This window comes from Rhipicephalus microplus, chromosome 9 (genome assembly GCF_043290135.1).
Source record: "Rhipicephalus microplus isolate Deutch F79 chromosome 9, USDA_Rmic, whole genome shotgun sequence".
NCBI classification, from domain to species: domain Eukaryota; kingdom Metazoa; phylum Arthropoda; class Arachnida; order Ixodida; family Ixodidae; genus Rhipicephalus; species Rhipicephalus microplus.
Window position 1 is genome coordinate 12,739,549 of NC_134708.1, and position 19,179 is coordinate 12,758,727.

At 45.2% G+C, this 19,179-nt stretch overlaps 2 protein-coding genes across 5 annotated transcripts in view; one reads left to right on the forward strand and one right to left on the reverse strand.

The window, feature by feature from the left end:
- Positions 1 to 148: 148 nt before the first annotated feature.
- ND-15 (NADH dehydrogenase (ubiquinone) 15 kDa subunit) lies at positions 149 to 1,506 on the reverse strand. 2 transcript variants are annotated; one of them, XM_037415484.2, is made up of 3 exons: positions 1,359 to 1,506; positions 1,026 to 1,235; positions 149 to 312 (listed from the first exon to the last, which is right to left on the reverse strand). In XM_037415484.2, exons 2-3 carry the CDS (start codon positions 1,206 to 1,208, stop codon positions 190 to 192), a joined length of 306 nt encoding a protein of 101 aa, XP_037271381.1. In that variant the 5' UTR covers positions 1,209 to 1,235; positions 1,359 to 1,506; the 3' UTR covers positions 149 to 189. The 2 variants fall into 2 exon arrangements, with proteins under 2 accessions (XP_037271381.1, XP_037271380.1); XM_037415483.2 differs by having other exon boundaries at positions 1,331 to 1,482.
- Positions 1,507 to 4,266: 2,760 nt separating this feature from the next.
- Positions 4,267 to 19,179, forward strand: part of LOC119163482 (histone-lysine N-methyltransferase SUV39H2-like) — a 38,747-nt gene continuing 23,834 nt past the window's right edge. The window contains exons 1-5 of one of the 3 annotated variants that reach the window (XM_037415485.2): positions 4,269 to 4,577; positions 4,816 to 4,908; positions 6,660 to 6,700; positions 8,808 to 8,932; positions 9,586 to 9,733. In XM_037415485.2, the coding sequence (XP_037271382.2) occupies positions 4,460 to 4,577; positions 4,816 to 4,908; positions 6,660 to 6,700; positions 8,808 to 8,932; positions 9,586 to 9,733 (525 nt within the window). In that variant the 5' untranslated portion in view covers positions 4,269 to 4,459. Of the gene's footprint in view, positions 4,578 to 4,614; positions 4,751 to 4,815; positions 4,909 to 6,659; positions 6,701 to 8,807; positions 8,933 to 9,585; positions 9,734 to 19,179 lie in introns of those variants that run through there. The other 2 variants (XM_075873145.1, XM_075873144.1) reach the window with 2 other exon arrangements.

The window sequence follows — 19,179 nt, forward strand, 5'->3', positions numbered from 1 at the left end:
CCGCCATACGAATGCTGTAGCCCTCCGAAACAAATTCTGTGAACTTCATTGTATCTGTATTCAGCTGCACGAATCCAGCTGTACATACGGATACAATGCCACCTAAACTCCCAAAGTGCACCACACATTGTTAAGTAACTCGACAACAGTAGTTCAGCCAGTATATATTTTCTACATCACAAGAACGGATTACTCGAATGGGTCACGCATGGCGAAGCCATCCACTGGTGGCATCTCGGCATAGTGCTGTTTCCGCTGTCCATTTTTGAACTGCTTCTCTCGCTCTTGCTGCATGATGATCACTCGTGCACGCTGCAAGATATTTAAGATGCAGCACATATAACTGGACCTTCCCACATTTGGAAATATTCGCATGCAGGAGCGAGGTTTGAAGCAGTTTCGATATTGAGTCATGCTTTGGGACCTAAAGAAGAGCTAACTGAAACACCAAGGTTCAAAACTGTCAAGAACAAGCAATGTTCTCAATACCATCAAACTTTTTTAGCCATTTTCAGGATATCTAAACGCTTTAAAATAAAGCTATAAAACCAACCCTATTTAGAATACGGTGGAATTTAATGTTCATGCACACAGTCTTAGAGAAATACACATGTGATGGAAACATGCAACAAAATTTGGGCACTTCTGAAGCACTGGGAATTTAACAAACTTCGGTACTTCAACTAGCCCAGCTAACTGCTTTGATTACTGGCCATCTGAATGCACGACAAAAAAAGCTGTTTTTATCGATCTACACTGCGTAGCATTAACCTGTATCCATGCTGGCCATCTTGTTGAAAGCATGACAGCGTAGGAGTTATCTACAGCAACTAATTTTGCACTCTCTCGAGTTCTGTGCATTCGTGTCGGGCAGACCTTCTTCAGGATCCGAAACACAGACGGAGGTACTATCGGAGTCGGTTTCAATGGGCACAAGTGTCTGGATATACGCGACCGTATTTCACGCACATGCGTTTCTCCTGCAAGGCAAAGAAAAAACCAGCAACGAATGCCGGTACACTCGCCTGCTTGAAGCCAAAGATGCACTCCTTGAAGTCCTCGTATTCGTTTTCGCACTTTTCGGGCCTGTGCATGCCGTAGGCTTCCCGGCAGAGAGCTAGCTGCATGGACAGCTTCTGGCAGTTGCGGTTGCTTTCTGCTTCCGTGAGGACGGACACCAGATCAGTGAACGGCGTGCGGATCAGCATGGTGGTGGTTTTAGCTCAAACACGGACCTGAAACATCAAATGCATCGTCGCTTGAGAAAATTCATGTGGTAAGCGTCACCAGCGTTTCAGTCGGTTTAATTTGAGAGCACCTTTGAACCGACCTTGCGAGTGTCCCCACAGAACACCTACCAGTGTGTCCCTTCTTGCGAAGATCAACGCATGCATAGAATGGCTTGGTTTGGCTATACGTGTGTAGGTAGAAGTCAGCTCCCATAGAGTTTTATTGAGGGACTATGGTTTTATACAACGTTGGTTTTATACAACTATTGTATGAAACCATAGAGCATAAAGTTTCGTACAATAATTTATGCCATAAAGTTAATATACAGACTCTGTATACAGAGTATGTATATTAGCTCATTACCTTGTACATGAAGAATGTCGATACAAACTGGAGGAAGCGAACCAAAAAAAAAAAAAAAAGAATTATCGGTTAAGAAGAAGGTGAAGGAAGCTGAGAATTGGCATGATTAAGAAGAACGCACTAGAGATCTATCAAACTTTTAAGCAGGAAATTGCCAAGGAAAGGATCTATGACAATACTCGGGGTAGTTCTAATGTTTGAGGCCAGGACCGGGGTATTGCGAACCAAGACATATCGGGCCAAATACGAAGAGGTAGACACGGTATGCAGTGCGTGTAGAGAGGAAGAGAAAACTGCCGAACACTTGATAATGTTCTGTAGAGGGCTTCACGCTATAGTTCAGGATGATGGCCCAGAGTTTTTCAAAGCACTGGGGTTTCGGGACAGGGAGGGCGAACTATAGACTTTAAGCGAATAGAATTAACTAGAAGGAGGTTATCTGATTGGTGGCTAAAGTCAAGGCACGAGTGAAAATTGAACCCTTCACTGCAAAGTACGAGTCCTCAACCTCACTATTTAAAGGAAAAATAAATAAACCTAGTTTTTGGTTCACTAAGTATTACGGCTTGGTGGCGTTAGCCACCGCCTGATCTAAAGGGTACAGCCATATCAAATATCCAATCTATCCATTCATTTGAAAATGAAAAAAGAAAAGAATGTGGCCAGGGTGTGGCAGCTGTTTTCATCCCCATGCGGCAGGCATCTAAATAAATGAGGCGCTGGCTGATGTCACTGGCAAAAGCTTCTAAATCACTTTTCGCCCGAGCCTTTGCGACCTATTTAAGTAGACCTTGTCTAATATGCGAGACTGGAAGAGTGCTTTACGTAATACGTTAATGAGGCCTGCTGTTTCAAGAGTTTGAGTACAGGTACAATAGCAGCACCAACCGACAGTGTACCTAATCAACTCCACACTTGATCAACCATCGTGCCTTTTCAAACATAGCATTTTTTAAATGGACACTAAAGGCAACTATTAGGTTGACGTTAATTGTGGAAATAGCAGCCCAGAAACTTCGTTGTGTTACTTTTGTGCCGAAGAAGGGTCTATTTTGAAATAAAAACACGTTGTTGTGGTTCGCATCGGGTTAGCGCACTTCAAATTGTTCGCTTCAAGAAGCAGACCAACCGGGAACCGGACCGATTCACGTCACTGTTGTGCGCAACGTTACCCGGCTTTACTGCGCTAGTAGCGGCAGACCGAAAGCAGCAGGGGCCACAGCAGCAACAACGGCCATTGATCAATTTCCCGCCATTGGCTTCGAGATTGCAGATGAGTTTTGTTTCAACTGTGCCCCACTAGATGACGCCACCTGTCCCGTGTAACCACGCGAAACTTGAATTTTTGAACCACTCGAGCCATTCCCCATAGTAACGTCCGGCGGTTCTTTTTCCATGAATAAAAAAGAAACGAACAGGCAGCATTTTATTACGTCTACTGATGTACGAAAAGTTCTTTATTTAGTGCAGTCAGATCGATTACTAGTTACTAATTGTAGGCGGTCCTTCTGATGTCATCGGGATCATTTTGAAAATGTCCTGCTGCAGTGCCTAGGCTATTGTGCATTTACTTTTTTTTTGGTAAGTAGGACACTATTGTTGTTAATGTTGTTTTGAATGTTATCATACATTGAACTTTCACTCTGACGTAAATTTTTATATGACTTTAGTGCCCCTTTAACGACTTCTAGCTGGCTTCTCATGCGGTACAATGTGCAATACGTGACTGTACGTCTAGCTCACGGCCTACTCTACTCCTGACCCGCCTAGAAAGCCCTTCTCCAGAACCCTCATTATAGTTTATACCCTCTGCCGCTAGGACAGTAACCTACGAGCAGCTTAGCGCTAGTCAATACCTGTTCGCTGACGTCAGTTTGGGCGTTTGTGGTCATTATTTGACCAACAAAGCACTCATAGTGCAAAATTATTATACACAAAAAATAAATAGTTCAGAAACAAGTGTACGTAAAGTAAATCAATTTTTTTTTTTTTTTTTTTGCAATCAAATGGACGCGACATCACAAAGGCTGTCCTACACCATGTAAGTCTACGGGGCCCACGTTTGTCAACCAGTGTGCAATAAATACTTAAGCGCACTGAACAGCTTACTTGACCAGCCATCTAAATGAAAAAATAGCCGCATATATGCCGGCAGTTCACCACAAAATGCAAGCATTCTTACTCCAGCGCCTACAAAACAACCGTAAAGTAGCAGACAAACAAGTTATAGGTAGCGCTACTAGCGGTGAGCGGTTGAACAAGAGAAGGGACACGCGCTGCCATAGGAACCCTGCAACCATGCTGCTACTTGGGCAGGTCAGGAGTACAGTAGGCCGTAGCATAGCCTCCTAGATTTTTCTTGCCTGCCGGATTATCAGCGGTCACTTAAAAAACGGCAGTCGTCGGTATTATAGTGGTTGCGCCACCTAAGTAGGAATGTTTTCAAATAACTTTTACGTTTTTGAAACCTATATGCAACAAAAATAACGTGAGAAAGTTTTTAAAAAGCGTAAACGTAATTATAATTACCCATACGTAAGTGATGCCGTCATTTAGCATGCAACTTCTTCAATACGAGGCGTAGCCCTTAAAATTAGTAGCAAACAGCAAAATTGCCAATCTGGAAGGCCAAGTACAAAGATTCTCATTCCTACGTAGGTAGCGCCGTTATAGATGACGGGCCTTTCGCGCTCATCCGGCAGGCAAAGAAAATCTAGGAGGCTATGGCCGTGGTCGAGCCGATTGTTAGCGGCTTAGAGGTTCTTTTTTCGAGCGGGCTTTTATGTAGCCGTAGTGCAGCGAGATCGCCTCGTTAATTCGGTTTATTTCGAAGTGCCCACATTTAAAAAAACTGAGAATCTCGGTGATGAGCTCGCCGCACAAGTCCGGCAGTCGCCGAAGCGTTGCTTTGGCGCCTTTATTGAACGGAAACGTAAATGGGCTCATACCGCGCGTACCCAACGGTGACGTCGCAGGCGAGGCCGGTAAGCGCTTCTGGATGTTATTTCCTTTTCAAACTGAATTATGCGTGGCATTGGTTTTCTGAAACCCGATTTGCCGCCCGGCGACCGCGCCTGAAAGTCATTGCTCGTAATATGGCTAACAGCGCTTGATTGACCGTTTGTTTATGTCACCTGTTATTTGGCCGATCGAGCAAGTAAGTGTCTCGCTCGGCGGTTGTAAAGTGGTTGCTGGAACTTTGTATTTGCCACCACCACTCAGGTGCCGAAGACCAACGTTTGCCTTGCGTACTTGTGAGACGTCTAACAGACCAGGAAATTGTTGAGGCCACCAGGCATTGGGCGCCCGCACAAGGTGAGAAGGCGCGAAATGTCGTGTCAGTGTAATCGCACGAATAATCGCAGTCTTTTTTTTTTCGCCCGATTGAATGCACGCGCGGCGATATCGTGCGGGCCGCCGAGGTTCAAGTCCTGCACGTACGACAGGTGCCGCTGGCGCCTGGTTGCGTAACGTTTTAACCCCTTACCATGCCCCCCTGCTAATTTGTTTTGTTTTCTATTTCGTGATGCTGTAAGCACCGCACATCGCCGTGCTGCTCCAGTGTTTTTCTTTTTTTTTTTCGTTCCGTCGAAATGCAGCATGAAACAAATACTAGCGAAGCACATTTTGTATGCACACCTGTTGAAGCGGTCCATAATCATATAGTGGTTTTGGGACGTTAAACCCCACATATCAATCAATCTGTTGAAGCGGTCACAAAAGACCTTTTTAGTGAGAACATGCGATGAGAAGTGTCAGCTAGTTTATTAACCCGAGTGGATATATTGTTGGTCTAGTTTCAAGCATTCTATCATTGGCCTTGTAATCAAAACTTGCATACTGTTTACAAAGGAAACGGTCATTGACCTTTGCTAATGTGTGCCTGGCCACACTACACCAATTTGTCGTTCCAGTAACGGCAACTCTTTTTTTTTTATGCCGTTTAGCTGTTTGACATTAATGTTTACACAAACCACCAGAGTCACAATCACGCTTACCGAGACATTTACAAAGTAGCCCTAATTAGTATGCAGACATTCGCACCTTCGAGAATATAACATTTTATTGACACTGCTTGGCAACAATGTAGTCCAGAGGCCACAGTGCAGCGTAACGATACAAGCAGATGTATGAAAGATCAGAGAGACAATCGCGTGGTATGAAGATGTGTGCGGTACGTAACGAGTACGGCATGACTCTGAGGCACAATCAAGTGAACTTACCTGCATGGCATGCGAATGATTTTTTTATGGAGTTCCTTTTGTGTTGCATCCCACAGGACTGATCTAATTTGACACCCACAATGCTTGTGCTGTGGCACGCTCATCGTTTGCTCTATTGGTAGTCTTATAGCATCACACTGACAGTTTTAAATGTTTGTGGGCTTGTGAAATAGTCTTCCAAAAAGTTCACCATGAATGAAGTTATGAATAGCACCTTGTCGAGGGCTCTATAAACGGGCATGTTCTGCATGGCCCACTTGCTGACAGATGGCTCTATTGGAAGCATGTGTCTGCATGCTTCTTCAGGTTGCGAACGAGCCATTGAGTCTTACGCGGAAAAGATTTGCACAATATAAGGCTGAAGACTGAGGAAGAAACTAGTCAGCAGCTAAAACAAGTATTCATCTGTTAGTCCTCAACCTACCTCTTTTGACTCTCACAAATATTTTCAGTACGATGTAAACGTACAATTTTTACAAGGAGTAATTGTATGCGAGCTCTGAGCCTTGTCCAGTAGCTCTTCATAGCACACTGGAGTTCTGTAGAAGCAGGGCAAGAACATTTATGTCCTTTGTATGGGATGAACAAGATTCTATAGTTCTGAGAATTGGAAGCGGCATCCCTGCTTTTTGCACTAATGGGGTTTGCGAAATCAGTGCCACGAAGTTTTTGGCTTTTTTTTTTTACATAATTGTGTTGGAAGCATTGTAAGATAGCTGGAATTTATTGATGAAGATTGCTATATGATTGAAAATTAAGAAGGCAGAGAGAGGTTTTTTTAGTTTTGCGTGATTGTTTGACAACTTTAGCACGTTTTGATAATTTATCATTTTTTTTCTTCAGAGTTTGAGGTCGAAACAGTTTTGGACGTCAAGAGAGAAAAAGTAAGTGAAGCCTTCAATTTTCTCAAAGATCTGGAACTGCTGCATTTCATGAGACATAAACTTCACTTAAAATAAATGACATATATTGGTACGAGACAATCTGAAAGGAAATCTGAAAGGGAAACACTTAGTCAAGTTAGACACAAAATTTCTTCTAAACATAAATTCAAAAATTTTCCAACATGTGCAAATTCGTGTTTGGTCTACAATATTACAAATGTAGGATTTTGAGCAAAGTCTGCTCACAAAAGTCACATAGTCCCCTATGCATTTGTCTATGACAGCTGGAAAACGAAAGCCATATTTTGTTTCTTCTCAGTCTATTGTATTGATTTCTACTCCCAAAGGCTCTGCACCCATAATGTGGTTTTAATCTGCTCTGAGACCAGAGGCATTCGAAGCCTTCTGCACTTCATGTGGTCTTGTAGCATCTTTGGAATTTCCCCACCATCGACCAGGCAACAATGCGACGTGGTTACGCGACATTGTGATGTCATGATGGTGTCACAACTTCTGGCAACATCATAATGTGATGACTATTGTTTGCATCGCTCGTGTTGACGCCAATGCCAACAGTCACTTCTCGCTGGGGTATCTAAGGCCTCTTCAAAAAAGCTTTATGGCCATTTCCTTAGAAGTATCCTGATTGTCGAAGAATTCAAAGCAGGTATCCACTTGGTACATGCATTTTCTCACAGTATTCTGAAGCTAGGCAAGTTGGCGTAATAAATATAAGCCAACTAACCCTGCCAGAAATGGTAGTCCTAGCCAACTTCTAAGCCTTTTTCGGGTTACAGTGGGGTTCTTTAGAAGCATTGCAGGAACACTGCTGTTCTCTTCTCAAAATCCTACGAGCTTCTAATGTTTAGAGAATTCGACACTGCATTGTTGCCTTTCACACTTACCAAAGTCATAATATTATAAGCTTCCAACAAGCTGTGCACAGTCTTGCACACAGCTTCTGCATTACCGCTGCTTTTTGTGCGAATGCTGCCCTAGTGATTTCACTACCTTGCTCTGCATTGTTGCCCTTGCTAGCGGTTTTTGTGTGCTCATGCAGTGCTGTTAAAACTCGGAAGGAAAAGGTTGCAGTAAAAGTGGTAGCAGGGCGAGGTAATATGAATTCGTGTTTGAAAATTTGGTCTGAATATAACTAAATGAATTTCCTTGTGTCAAATTCCAAGAACAATGGAGTATTGTAACAAGCCAGTAAGAGGATAATGTGTGAAAAAACATGACTGATTCCTCTGTCATAGCAATCGGTGTAACATGGCAGTGAAACTTGCCTTTACAGGGGTAGTTGCATTTATTGTTTGTTATTTCGCCACAAGGTCGAAGGAACGAATGCTGCATCAACATATTGTAATGTCAGCGAAGAACTACAGGCTGCTCAAAACTTGCAACACATACCTCAGGCGGAAAGGGTGCACGAAAAAGAACGGACATAGGACGAGCGCGAACCAGCAACTGTCACGACTCGACAATTCAAGTGCTCTGCTCAAACACAAAAGAAGGGTGCACGGAATGAATGCACAAGTATACACAAGACAAGCGTGAACTAACAACTGCCAGAGTTGTTACTTGCGTGTGAGCAGCGCGCTCCTCTCGCAAGGGTGGTGGCTTCTGTGAGTGTAGTGACCTTCGTATTCCGACTTCAACGCATACTTGTGGCGAAAGCGAAAGACGAACAAACTGCCCCCGTCACTAGGTAAGCATGGCGCATAGGCCACCATGCCCTATTAAAGCGCGCACGCATCCCAATTTACAGGCGTATCACTAGCGGCAAATGGTGCGTATAAGTAGCCTGCTGTTAAAGAGCTCAAGAACGTACACTTTGTGGCCGAATCAGTTCACACTGCACACTCTTGAGCGTGAGATTCGACTCCCAGCGATAGAACTTTCTCTTCTAGGTTTTTTTTCTTTACCATTTCTTTACAACGTCACATACGTAAGAGAAATACGTCAGAGGAACTGTGGTGGATCCTGCCGTAAAACACTTTTGTGTTAAAAGTGTCAAAAGCGGTTTTCTCAAATAAAGCCAGGGCTGCCTTGCTGCTGGCAGTCTTGCTAGAAGCTAGTTCACTCACGCATTTTCTTCACTTTTCAGGGAAAGACATGGTTTCTTATTAAATGGAAAGGCTGGAGCGAACAATACAATTCGTGGGAGACGGAGGAGAGTGTCCAGAATTGCATGGCACTCGTTTTGGAGTGCTGTGTGCGGACAAACTCAACGTATGTATGCTTTACTATGTTGTATTTTTTTCGTACTTGGATGTGTCACCTTTGACTCTAGATGTGCGATGGTCGTTTTATTTTGAAGCAGCTATGCAATTGTCATGAAGTGCTTGCGTGTGGTTCATTCTTCGAGGTATTCTGTCCAGCCTGAGAGTAATGCACTTGCGGTGTAGCGGTTAGGGCGCCAAGCTTTCGTATTAGGAAGCCCAGAGTTGAAGTCCTCCCATCTTTCAGGTTTAACGATTATACTAAAGTTGATTGGTTGACATATCTGCAGCGCTGACACTTTGCGCATGCGTGTGATGCCACTTGCGATTATGTTCCCATTCAGTTTGCTGATTAAGATGGCTGGGGGAAATAGAAAGGAATAGTATGTCCATATAAAAATTATGAAACCGAAAGTAAAAATTGATAAAGTAACAACTTGCCACTAACAAGAGCCGAATTCGATTATTTCGTGTTGTGAATGTCTACATATTCAATAAAAAGTCATAGTAAACAAAGTTTACAAGAGAATATACTGTGATATTTCTGTGCGTGATCTTTTCACTTCTATGCACTCTAAGGGGAATGCTGAAAACGTAGTGTTTGCATTGTTTATATTTAAGACACTGAATACAGTTCTCATTTTTTTCTATATTCATTTGCAGCTACAGAACTTCATTGGTACAGAGGGCAGTCAGACTCGCCTGCAACGCTCAGAACCCTGATGTTGCAGTACTGTGCAAGCTTGCTAACTTCACCATCCCCGAGAATGGGTTCATCCGCAAGCAGGACATCATCGACATGAGAAAACAGGTACCCTGCGAGTGGCGAGCTGCATTTCGCTTTGTTTTGTTTACCTACTAAGGAAAGCCTACAATGTTTTAAAACTTGGTAATTAAGAGGGACTGATGTTATTGCCAACAAAATTATAATTCTTCCCATGGTTCTTCCAGCTGGAGCTTTATAATACACTCACGCCTCATTATAACAAAGTTGCATCTTACACAAAAATAAGTTCGTTAGATAAAAAAGTTTGTTATAAAGGTATATACTTAAACTATATCTATTGCAAGACTTTTTATTTACTTCATTATAGCCGATGTATCGTTATGTCTGGGTTCATTATATCGAGGTTACAGTGTATACGAAAAGAAAGCTTGCCTTTGCTCCATTCACGTGAACACATCTAAAGTGTGGGCGTAGAAACAGACTTATTGGGACTATGACGTATGCAATTCTCTTGGCTCACTATAACAAAAGGTTGCAAGCTACTCACTGATCCAAATTAACACAGAGAGCGCTGTTTATATACCAGAGACTTAAGTTAGGTATAAAGGCGACAATCATTCTGCAGCTGAAGTACATCATCTGTCACGTCTAACAGCCGGGTGCAGTGAGAATAAGCATCTTTCGTATCTTAACCGTGCCGCTGTGACCAACTGCAGCTGCAAGCTGTTCCCGGAGTAAATTGTGGAGGCTATGCTTCAGCAGCGCTGCTACTGCAGATGACTTTATTATGCCGGATTTTAAAAGTAAATATGGCGTCCATGGGTAAATGTGCGGCTGCAGACACGCTTTTTAGTTCTCCAAGAAAAGTAATATTCATAATATGGCTCTAAGATGTACTCTAAACCTTCTAGATGTTTTCTTTTGTATACAATTTTCTAAATGCAATAATGATGTGAGCAATTAAAACCAAAATTAGCCGCCAGCTGCTGTACTACTTGCGCATCAACACGAATCTGCTAGAGTCCAGCCTCTGCAGCTTTTGCTCCACTGTCAATTACAGCTGTGCGCTGCTGCGCCGCCGCCGTCTGGATTCCTCGCGCCGCTTGGCGCCGCCGCAGAAGTTTTCAGAGCAGGCACGCCCCCGCCGCGCCATAATTTGTATATATATATATATATATATATATATATATATATATATATATATACATACATATATATAATTTTAATGAGGCATTTTAGAGTGGCACTCTTTTATAAAACAGGAGAGCGGTCACGACACGTCAAGTGGTAATGGCGGAACCAGTCTGAGTACCCAGCCAACCAAACGTCGTCGTGTTCACCGACTGAGCCATACCCCCTGCCTTTCTGAGTAGCACTAATCTTCTTCACTACATTTTCCTCCCCTCCGGGAAAGAGCCATCCTGGCGACTCGTGGACAGGAGACAATAGAGGGATCATAATACGGTTTTAGGCGGTCTATGTGGATGGTCTCACGTCCACGGCGTCGTTGATCATGGGGCTGCTCTAGCGGCTCGACGATGTAATTGACGGGTGAAGTTTGCTTAACCATGCGGTAAGGGCCGTCATACTTGTACGTCAGTTTCGTTGAGAGACCAGGGCTGGTTGAAGGGATGCGAAGCCAGACAAGGTCATCTGATGCAGAAGAAGCCGGAGGCGTCGGGCTATCGCGGTGGTGTTTCTGGCGTTGCTGTTCAGCACTTGTAAAGGAGCGGGCAAGCTGACGGCACTCTTTCGCGTATTTAGCAGCTTGTGACATCGTTGTCGACTCAGCAACATCCGGGTGGTAAGGAAGGATGGTGTCTAGCGTGCAAGAGGACTCGCGACCATAAAGGAGGAAGTATAGAGAGAAATCAGTGTTTGTCTGGACAGCAGTACTATGCGCGTATGTTACAAAAGGGAGAATACTGTTCCAGTTGGTGTGATCGGTTGCAACGTACATTGACAGCATATCTCATAATGTACGGTTGAATTGTTCTGTAATGCCATTAGTTTGAGGATGATATGCGGTGGTGGTGTGATGAATGACTTGGCATTCCTTGAAAAGCGATTCGACGGGGTTCGACAAAAACACGCCCTCGGTCGCTCAGGAGTTCGTGTGGTGCACCGTGACGTAAAATGATCTGATGCAATATGAAACGACCGACGTCACTGGCTGACGCAAAAGAGAGTTGTGAAGTTTCTGCGTAGCGTGTAAGGTGATCGATAGCGACGATTACCCAGCGATTTCCAGCCGGTGTAATCGGAAGAAGTCCATACACATCGATACCAACACGGTTAAACTGTCGGGCAGGACAAGGTAAGGGTTGTAGGGGAGCTGGAGAACTTGGAGTAGGATTCTTCCAGGGTTGACAAGCGAGACAGGAACGTACGTAGCGACGAACGAAGCGATACATTCCACGCCAGTAGTAGTGGTATACAGGCGGGTGTAGGTTTTTAACACTCCAGCATGGGCGCATTGTGGGTCGGCGTGAAAGGAGGCGCATATGTCTGAGCGGAGACGACAGGAATGACTAGGAGCCATTGGCATCCTTCGGAGAGATAATTCCGTCTGTATAGCAAACCATCTCTGATAACGAAGTGGTATATTTGACGGCGCATACCTCTAGGGATATTTTGCGAGGGAGCTCGACTCAACAAGTTGATAAGTGAAGCGATCCAAGGATCTTTTCGTTGCTCCTGTAGCATGTCGCTGACACTAAGTGCAGATACGTCGGGGGCAGGCGAAGACGGCGGCTTGTCACTACATCGTAGAGGTGATCGCGACAAAGTGTCTGCGTCCGAATGTTTTCGGCCAGATCGGTAAACGACGTGAATGTCGTACTCTTGTAGCCGAAGCGCCCAACGGGCGAGCCGGCTGGTGATATCTTTTAATGAGGAGAGCCAACATAATGCGTGATGATCTGTAACCACGCTGAATGGGCGCCTGTAAAGATAGGGTCGAAACTTGCCTATGGCCCATATGATGGCTAGACACTCTTTTTCGGAGACTGAATAGTTGGCTTCTGCTTTTGTGAGTGCCCGGCTGGCGTAAGAGATGATGTACTCATCGAATCCAGGTTTACGCTGGGCGAGCACAGCACCGAGGCCAACTCCGCTAGCATCCGTGTGTATTTCCGTCGGGGCAAGAGGATCAAAATGTCGCAGTATAGGAGGTGACGTAAGAAGGTGGGGGAGTGTGGCAAATGCATCATCACCAGCTGACGACCAACTAGAAAGGTCGTTGTTGCCGGCAAGAAGGTCAGTCAAGGGCGATATGATGGAGGCGAAGTTGCGAATAAAACGATGAAAATATGAACATATATCGAGGAAGCTGCGAAGTTCTCTTAAGGTCTTCGGCTTGGGAAATTCGGCAACGACACGGAGTTTTGTCGGATACGGAAGAATGCCATCTCTAGATACAACACGGCCTAAAATAGGAGTTTGCGAGTGCCGAAGCAGCACTTCATCAAGTTGAGCTGTAGACCGGCGGAGGTGAGCCAAGTAAGCACTGTCTTGAGTCGCTGAAGATGCATTGAAAAGTCGCTTGAAAATATCACGACATCGTCTAAATAACACAGACATGTCTGCCATTTCAAGCCACGGAGGATGTTGTCGATCATGCGCTCGAAAGTGGCAGGCGCATTTCAGAGCCCGAATGGCATGATGTTAAATTCGTATAAGCTATCAGGGGTAACAAAAGCCGTCTTGGGGCAATCAGCCTCAGCCATGGGAACCTGCCAATAACCTGAATTCAGATCTAGTGACGAGAAGAACTTCGCGCCTTGTAAGCAGTCAAGGGCATCGTCTATGCGAGGTAGCGGGTAAACATCTTTGCGCGTGATCTTATTCAACCGGTGGTAGTCAACGCAGAATCTTACTGAGCCATCCTTTTTCTTGACCAGAACAACTGGGGATGCCCACGGGCTGTTAGAGGGCTCAATAACACCTCGCTTCAACATGTCAACTTGTTCCCCGATTATGCGACGCTCAGATGCCGATACCCGATACGGACGCTGACGTAAAGGAGCGTGAAGGCCAGTGTCGATTTCGTGAGATACTGTGGAAGCACGGCCCAAAGTCAGTTGCTGGTGGTCGAAGCTGGCGCGGAAGCGCTCGAGGAGGGCGATGATGTCGGTGTGCTGTTGGGCCGAAAGGTTGGTGTCGATGCAGTGCGAAATTGCGTCGGTGAATGATGGGGAAGAGGATGACGTGCAGCAATCAACAGCGTCAATAGGTAGCGTAGTCGAGGGGTCAGGAACTACACGTGCACTCGAGGGATCAATGTCATCGGCAAAGCCCAAGCACTTTCCGCACAGTAACTTGGAAGGCGAAGGAAACAGATTTGAAACATAAATTGCACTTGATGCATCGTGAACATTCAGAACGGCGAAAGTAATCAGTAAGCACTTGCGGCGAGCAGCAGTTTCAGAAGGTGTAAAAAGAACAGTTGAGCCACTAGAGACGTCACAGGAAAGCGGAACTAGGGCGGATGAAAACGGGGCTATCGAAGTGTCGGTGGCAACGAAAACTTTTGCATGTGAAAGGGACGAGTCGAGTGAAGCAGCGTCCCATAACGGCGCGAACTCCACTTCGGCGCGAGCACAGTCGATGACAGCATGATGAGTGCAGAGAAAGTCCCAGCCCAATATAATGTCATGGGAACACCGCGGGAGCACTACGAACTCGCCGACATAAATATTGTCAGCAATAACGACACGTGCTGTGCATGCAGCAAAAGGGCGAATTCATTGCTCGCTCGCAGTGCTCAAAACGATGTCGTGAAGAGGCATTGTGACTTTTTTTAGTCGACGGAAAGTTTTTCAGTCATTGCAGACACTGCGGCGCCAGTATCGACCAATGCAGAAACAGGTATACCTTCAACGGAGACAGCAACGACGTTAGACGGCGAAAAACAAGGTCTTGTGGAGTTCGAAAGATCCGCAGTTCTTGCCCCCGGAACTGCAGCTTCTAGTTTTCCTCAGGGACAGGGCGAGGTCGACGTAGCATAGGGGAAAGGGAACGGCATTGAGGTGAAGGTGACCAGTGTCTGTTGAAGGTCCGGCGAGGTGAAAATGTGCCCATGGTCGCAGTGTCACCAGATACAGCAGGCTCTGATCGTTGCGGGAAACCATAATTGTTGGGCCTGACGTCGTCACGCAGGAAAAACTCATGCCGTCGACAAAATCGTGCCACGTGCACCGCAATTCCACAGGCGAAGCATATGGGCTGGTTGTCTTGAGTGCGCCAAGGGTTCTGAAAGCGCGGAGGTGGTGGTCGGGAGAAAGGACGGGCAGCCTGGTACATAGGCTCAGTCGGTACGACAAAGGGGCGTGTGGACGTAGGCGTTCGCAACAAAGAAACGTGGCCGTTCGCGACAGGCGGACGTCGGGTTCTGTTCAGTGCTTCGGCATAGGTCATTGGAGCAGCCACAGGTAGTGCATGAGCTGTTGGTAGCGCCTCAGACACTTGCTCCTGGACTACTCGCTGTATTGATGACGCTAAAGTAGATGGGGCACCTTCGGAGGTATAAGGCACGAGGCACAACTGGCGTGCGACCTCCTCTCGTACAAATCGCTTGATCTCGAGAAGCAAAGTGGTGTGGTCTCTAGCAGTGCCAGCCGACATTAAAGCAGAGATTGTTGCACATGGCGCGCTGGCACGACGAGTGGTGTCATGCTGTTTCCAGAGCTCATCATAGCTCTGACAAAGTTGGATCACTTCCGCTACCGTTTGCAGGCTTTTGGCGACAAGGATCTGAAATGCGTCGTCAGTCACGGCTTTCAAGATGTGTTTGATCTTCTCGGCTTCTGTTATGGCCGAGTTGACACGCCGGCAAAGGTCGACCACATCTTCGATATAACTGGTGTAATTCTCACCATTCTGCTGAGCCCTAGTATGCAAGCGCTGTTCGGCCCGTAGTTTGCGAAGCGCTGGACGGCCAAACAAGTGGGGAGGTCGACCAGGTGGGGAGGTCTCCCTCGTGATTACGGTACCACAGACTGGCGACGTCGGTCAAATAAAATTGGACTACAGTAAGCTTGTGCGCATCGTCCCACTTGTTGTGCTTGCTCACCCGGTCGTATTCGTCGAGCCAGTCTTCCACGTCTTTGTCATCGGTTCCACTGAAGGTAGGCGGATTGCGTTGCCAAAAGGAGCTGAGACAGACAGGAGCTGCAGTAGTTGGAGCCGAGGCGGCCGCCTGCTGATTGTCGTCCGTGGACATTGTAGCAACTGGAGGCAACGTACGGTTTCGCAATTCCAGGATTAGGCGTTACCCGGCACCTCCACCAATTAAAATGAGGCGTTTTAGAGTGGCACTCTTTTATAAAACAGGAGAGCGGTCAGGACACGTCAAGTCCTGACCGCAAAGAGACCCATTATAGCCAAGTTTTTCAACGATAGGGAAATCGAAGCAATTTTGAACAAAAGACCTAAACTAAAAAACACGCCCTTCAGCATCTCGCGCGATTACTCGGTGCCCGTTCGCGACAAGCGTCGAAAGCTTCAAAAGGATACCTTTAACTCTTGGACGAAATACAAAAAATGCGATAAAGAATATCAGTCGCTTTTGAAATCTACTCGCCGCCATTTCTTTAACCATGATTTATCATCTATACTTGCAAATAGTCCACGCAGATTCTGGCGCGTTGTTAACCCCAAATGTTATCCTGATATAGTCCTAAGCAATAACGATGGTGTTTCAGTTCCCACATCTCAATGCGCAGATGTCTTAAACCAGGCGTTTTCCTCAGTTTTTACCAGAGAAGACGTTTCATCCGCTCCCATATTGCATAGTTTCAGCAGCCCAGTCATGCCGGAGATTGTTATCAGTGAGGCCGGTGTTCTGTCCCTTTTACAGAAACTAAAAATTTCTTCCACCTTAGATAATATAGGCTTAAATAATAAAATCCTGAAATCTATATCATTCAGTATCACCCCCTTCTTATGCGCTCTGTTTTCACAGTCTTTGTCTACCGGAACTCTACCCCAAGATTGGCTATCAGCTAAAGTCGTCCCCCTCTTCAAATCAGGTGAATGTTCCTCACCGCTAAATTACAGGCCCATTTCCTTAACTAGTACCATTTGCAAACTCATGGAGCATATCATACACACTCAAGTAATAAACTATCTCGAACGTCACAATATCATTTTTAATTTTCAGCGCGGTTTTCGCAAAGGATTTTCATGCGACACCCAACTTGCCGGTTTCGTTCACGATCTTCATAAATCCATGGATGCTGGTTGCCAGGTCGACGCCATTTTCTTAGATTTCGCTAAAGCTTTTGACCGCGTTCCTCAGCACAGATTACTTCTAAAGCTAGAACAACTTAACATTCACCCTATAGTTCTTGCATGGATAAAAGCTTTTCTTTCCTCCAGGTCTCAATTCACCTTTGCTATGAATTTTTATTCTTCCTCTTTACCGGTAACATCTGGTGTACCCCAAGGCAGTGTTCTTGGTCCTCTACTCTTCCTCGTTTACATTAATGATCTACCGAATTCTTTATCTTAACACGTTTGACTTTTCGCGGACGACTGCGTAACATACCGTAACATTTCTTCTGATTCTGACCGCTTAGCTTTGCAATCTGACCTTAACAAAATTAATCATTGGTGTTCAACTTGGCTTATGTCGTTAAATGTTTCTAAAACAAAGTGCATGTCCTTTACTAACGCTGCTACACGTTTTTCTAGTCAATACTCGTTGAATAATATGACACTTGAGTTAACATCTACCTACAAGTACCTCGGTCTCCACTTTCAATCGAATCTATCTTGGCACCATCATATAGAAGTCACTCTTGCAGCTGCTAACCGGTCTCTCGGGTTACTGAAACGAAATCTTAAACAGGCTCCATCGCAGTTAAAAAAACTTGCTTTTACCAGTTTAATTCGCCCTAAAATAGAATATGCCAGTGCCATTTGGGATCCTCATCAAGCCTACATCGTATCAAATATTGAATCTTTGCAAAACCGAGCTGCTCGTCTCATTTACTCAGATTATTCTACCTATTCCAGCGTAACTAACTTAAAAAACCGTGCTGAGCTAGAGGATTTGGCCATTCGTTGGAAATATGCACGCCTATCACTTTTCCATGAACTTTACAATCACCCATCATTACATGACAGTTTCTTTGAACCCGTCTGTTCCATCTTTCCCCGCCGTGATCATCCTAACAAAGTCAAACACCCGCTATCTCGCACACTTCGTTTCGCTCAGTCATTCATCCCGCGCACTATTATTGAGTGGAACAGTTTGCCTGCACATATTGCCACCGAGAAAGACTCGGTAAGGTTTTCAGAGCTCATGCGCACTACGGTGACTAACTAAATATTTTTTGCTTTTGTTGTTTTGTTTTCTTTCGTTTTTTAACTATTGTATAACGCCATGCAATTGCTGCCTGTATTCATGGTTTGCGCTTTATTGCGGTTGTCAGGTTGCACTGTATCTTGCTGTAAACCATGTTGTACTGCCCCCCCCCCCCATGTAATACCCTCTTCTAGAGGGCCTTTAGGGGTAACCTGAATAAATAAATAAATAAATAAATAAATAAATAAATAAATAAATAAATAAATAAAAGTGGTAATGGCGGAACAGTCTGAGTACCCAGCCAACCAAACGTCGTTTTCTTCACCGACTGAGTCATACCCCCTGCCATTCCGAGTAGCACTCATCTTCTTCACTACAAAATATATATATATATATATATATATATATATATATATATATATATATATATATGTTCTTTCTTCAGATTTACCTTACAATTTGGTCTAATAACCTCCCCTATACTTTCCTTGGCATTATTGTCTGTTAAATTTCATTATTGTGTCAAAACACGGAAAAACGAGCCCTCAAGTATATACTTCTTTCCCCTATTCATTAACCAGGGTCTCGTACTGGCAGACTTGTTGCCTTAGGTTGTATACGAGGGACTATTGGTCGGCTGCCAGCTCGTAATAAGTTCACGGGCTACGTGATGCCACACAGGCTCACAAAAATAGTGTGCCACACTTGCTGCCATGGCTACAGATGGCGCTGACTAACCATCCCACGTTTAAATTCACATATATACCCAATAAAGTGGCTGGGAGGATGGCCGCCGTGGTAGCTCAGTGGTAAAGCATCGAACGCATGACGCCATGGTGAATGCGCTAACCCCGTGCAGTAAAGTTGCACAACGGCATACAATACTGAAGGCTCTGGCTACACCGATCATCTCCGCTTTTACCAAAACGACAAAAGTCAGCGAGCGTTTTCACATCACAGTGTCCTTGGTGACCGGCAAGCGCACTGCTGATGCCGATTGAGATGGTGTCACGAAACGAGCGCTCAAAAAAGAGCGCGCCGCCGAATTCTCGCAACGAAGCGCCGAGAGGTCAGCAATAAAAAAAAAAAAAAGAAAACAAGCATCCAAAGACTCCCCGGGCGCGCGTCCCTCTCCCCTCGGAAGCGTGGGTTCGCCGACGAACCTCCTCTCATCGGCGCCCGAGCAAGCCCTGGAACGTTCTTGATTGAAAGGGGCGTG

Excerpts from the sequence above, each read along its gene's own strand:
- ND-15 (XM_037415484.2), bottom strand. The coding sequence starts at position 1,208 with ATGCTGATCCGCACGCCGTTCACTGATCTGGTGTCCGTCCTCACGGAA. Across the intron at positions 313-1,025 it reads GCATCTTTGGCTTCAAGCAG|CGTGCACGAGTGATCATCAT; the intron begins GCGAGTGTACCG and ends AATATCTTGCAG.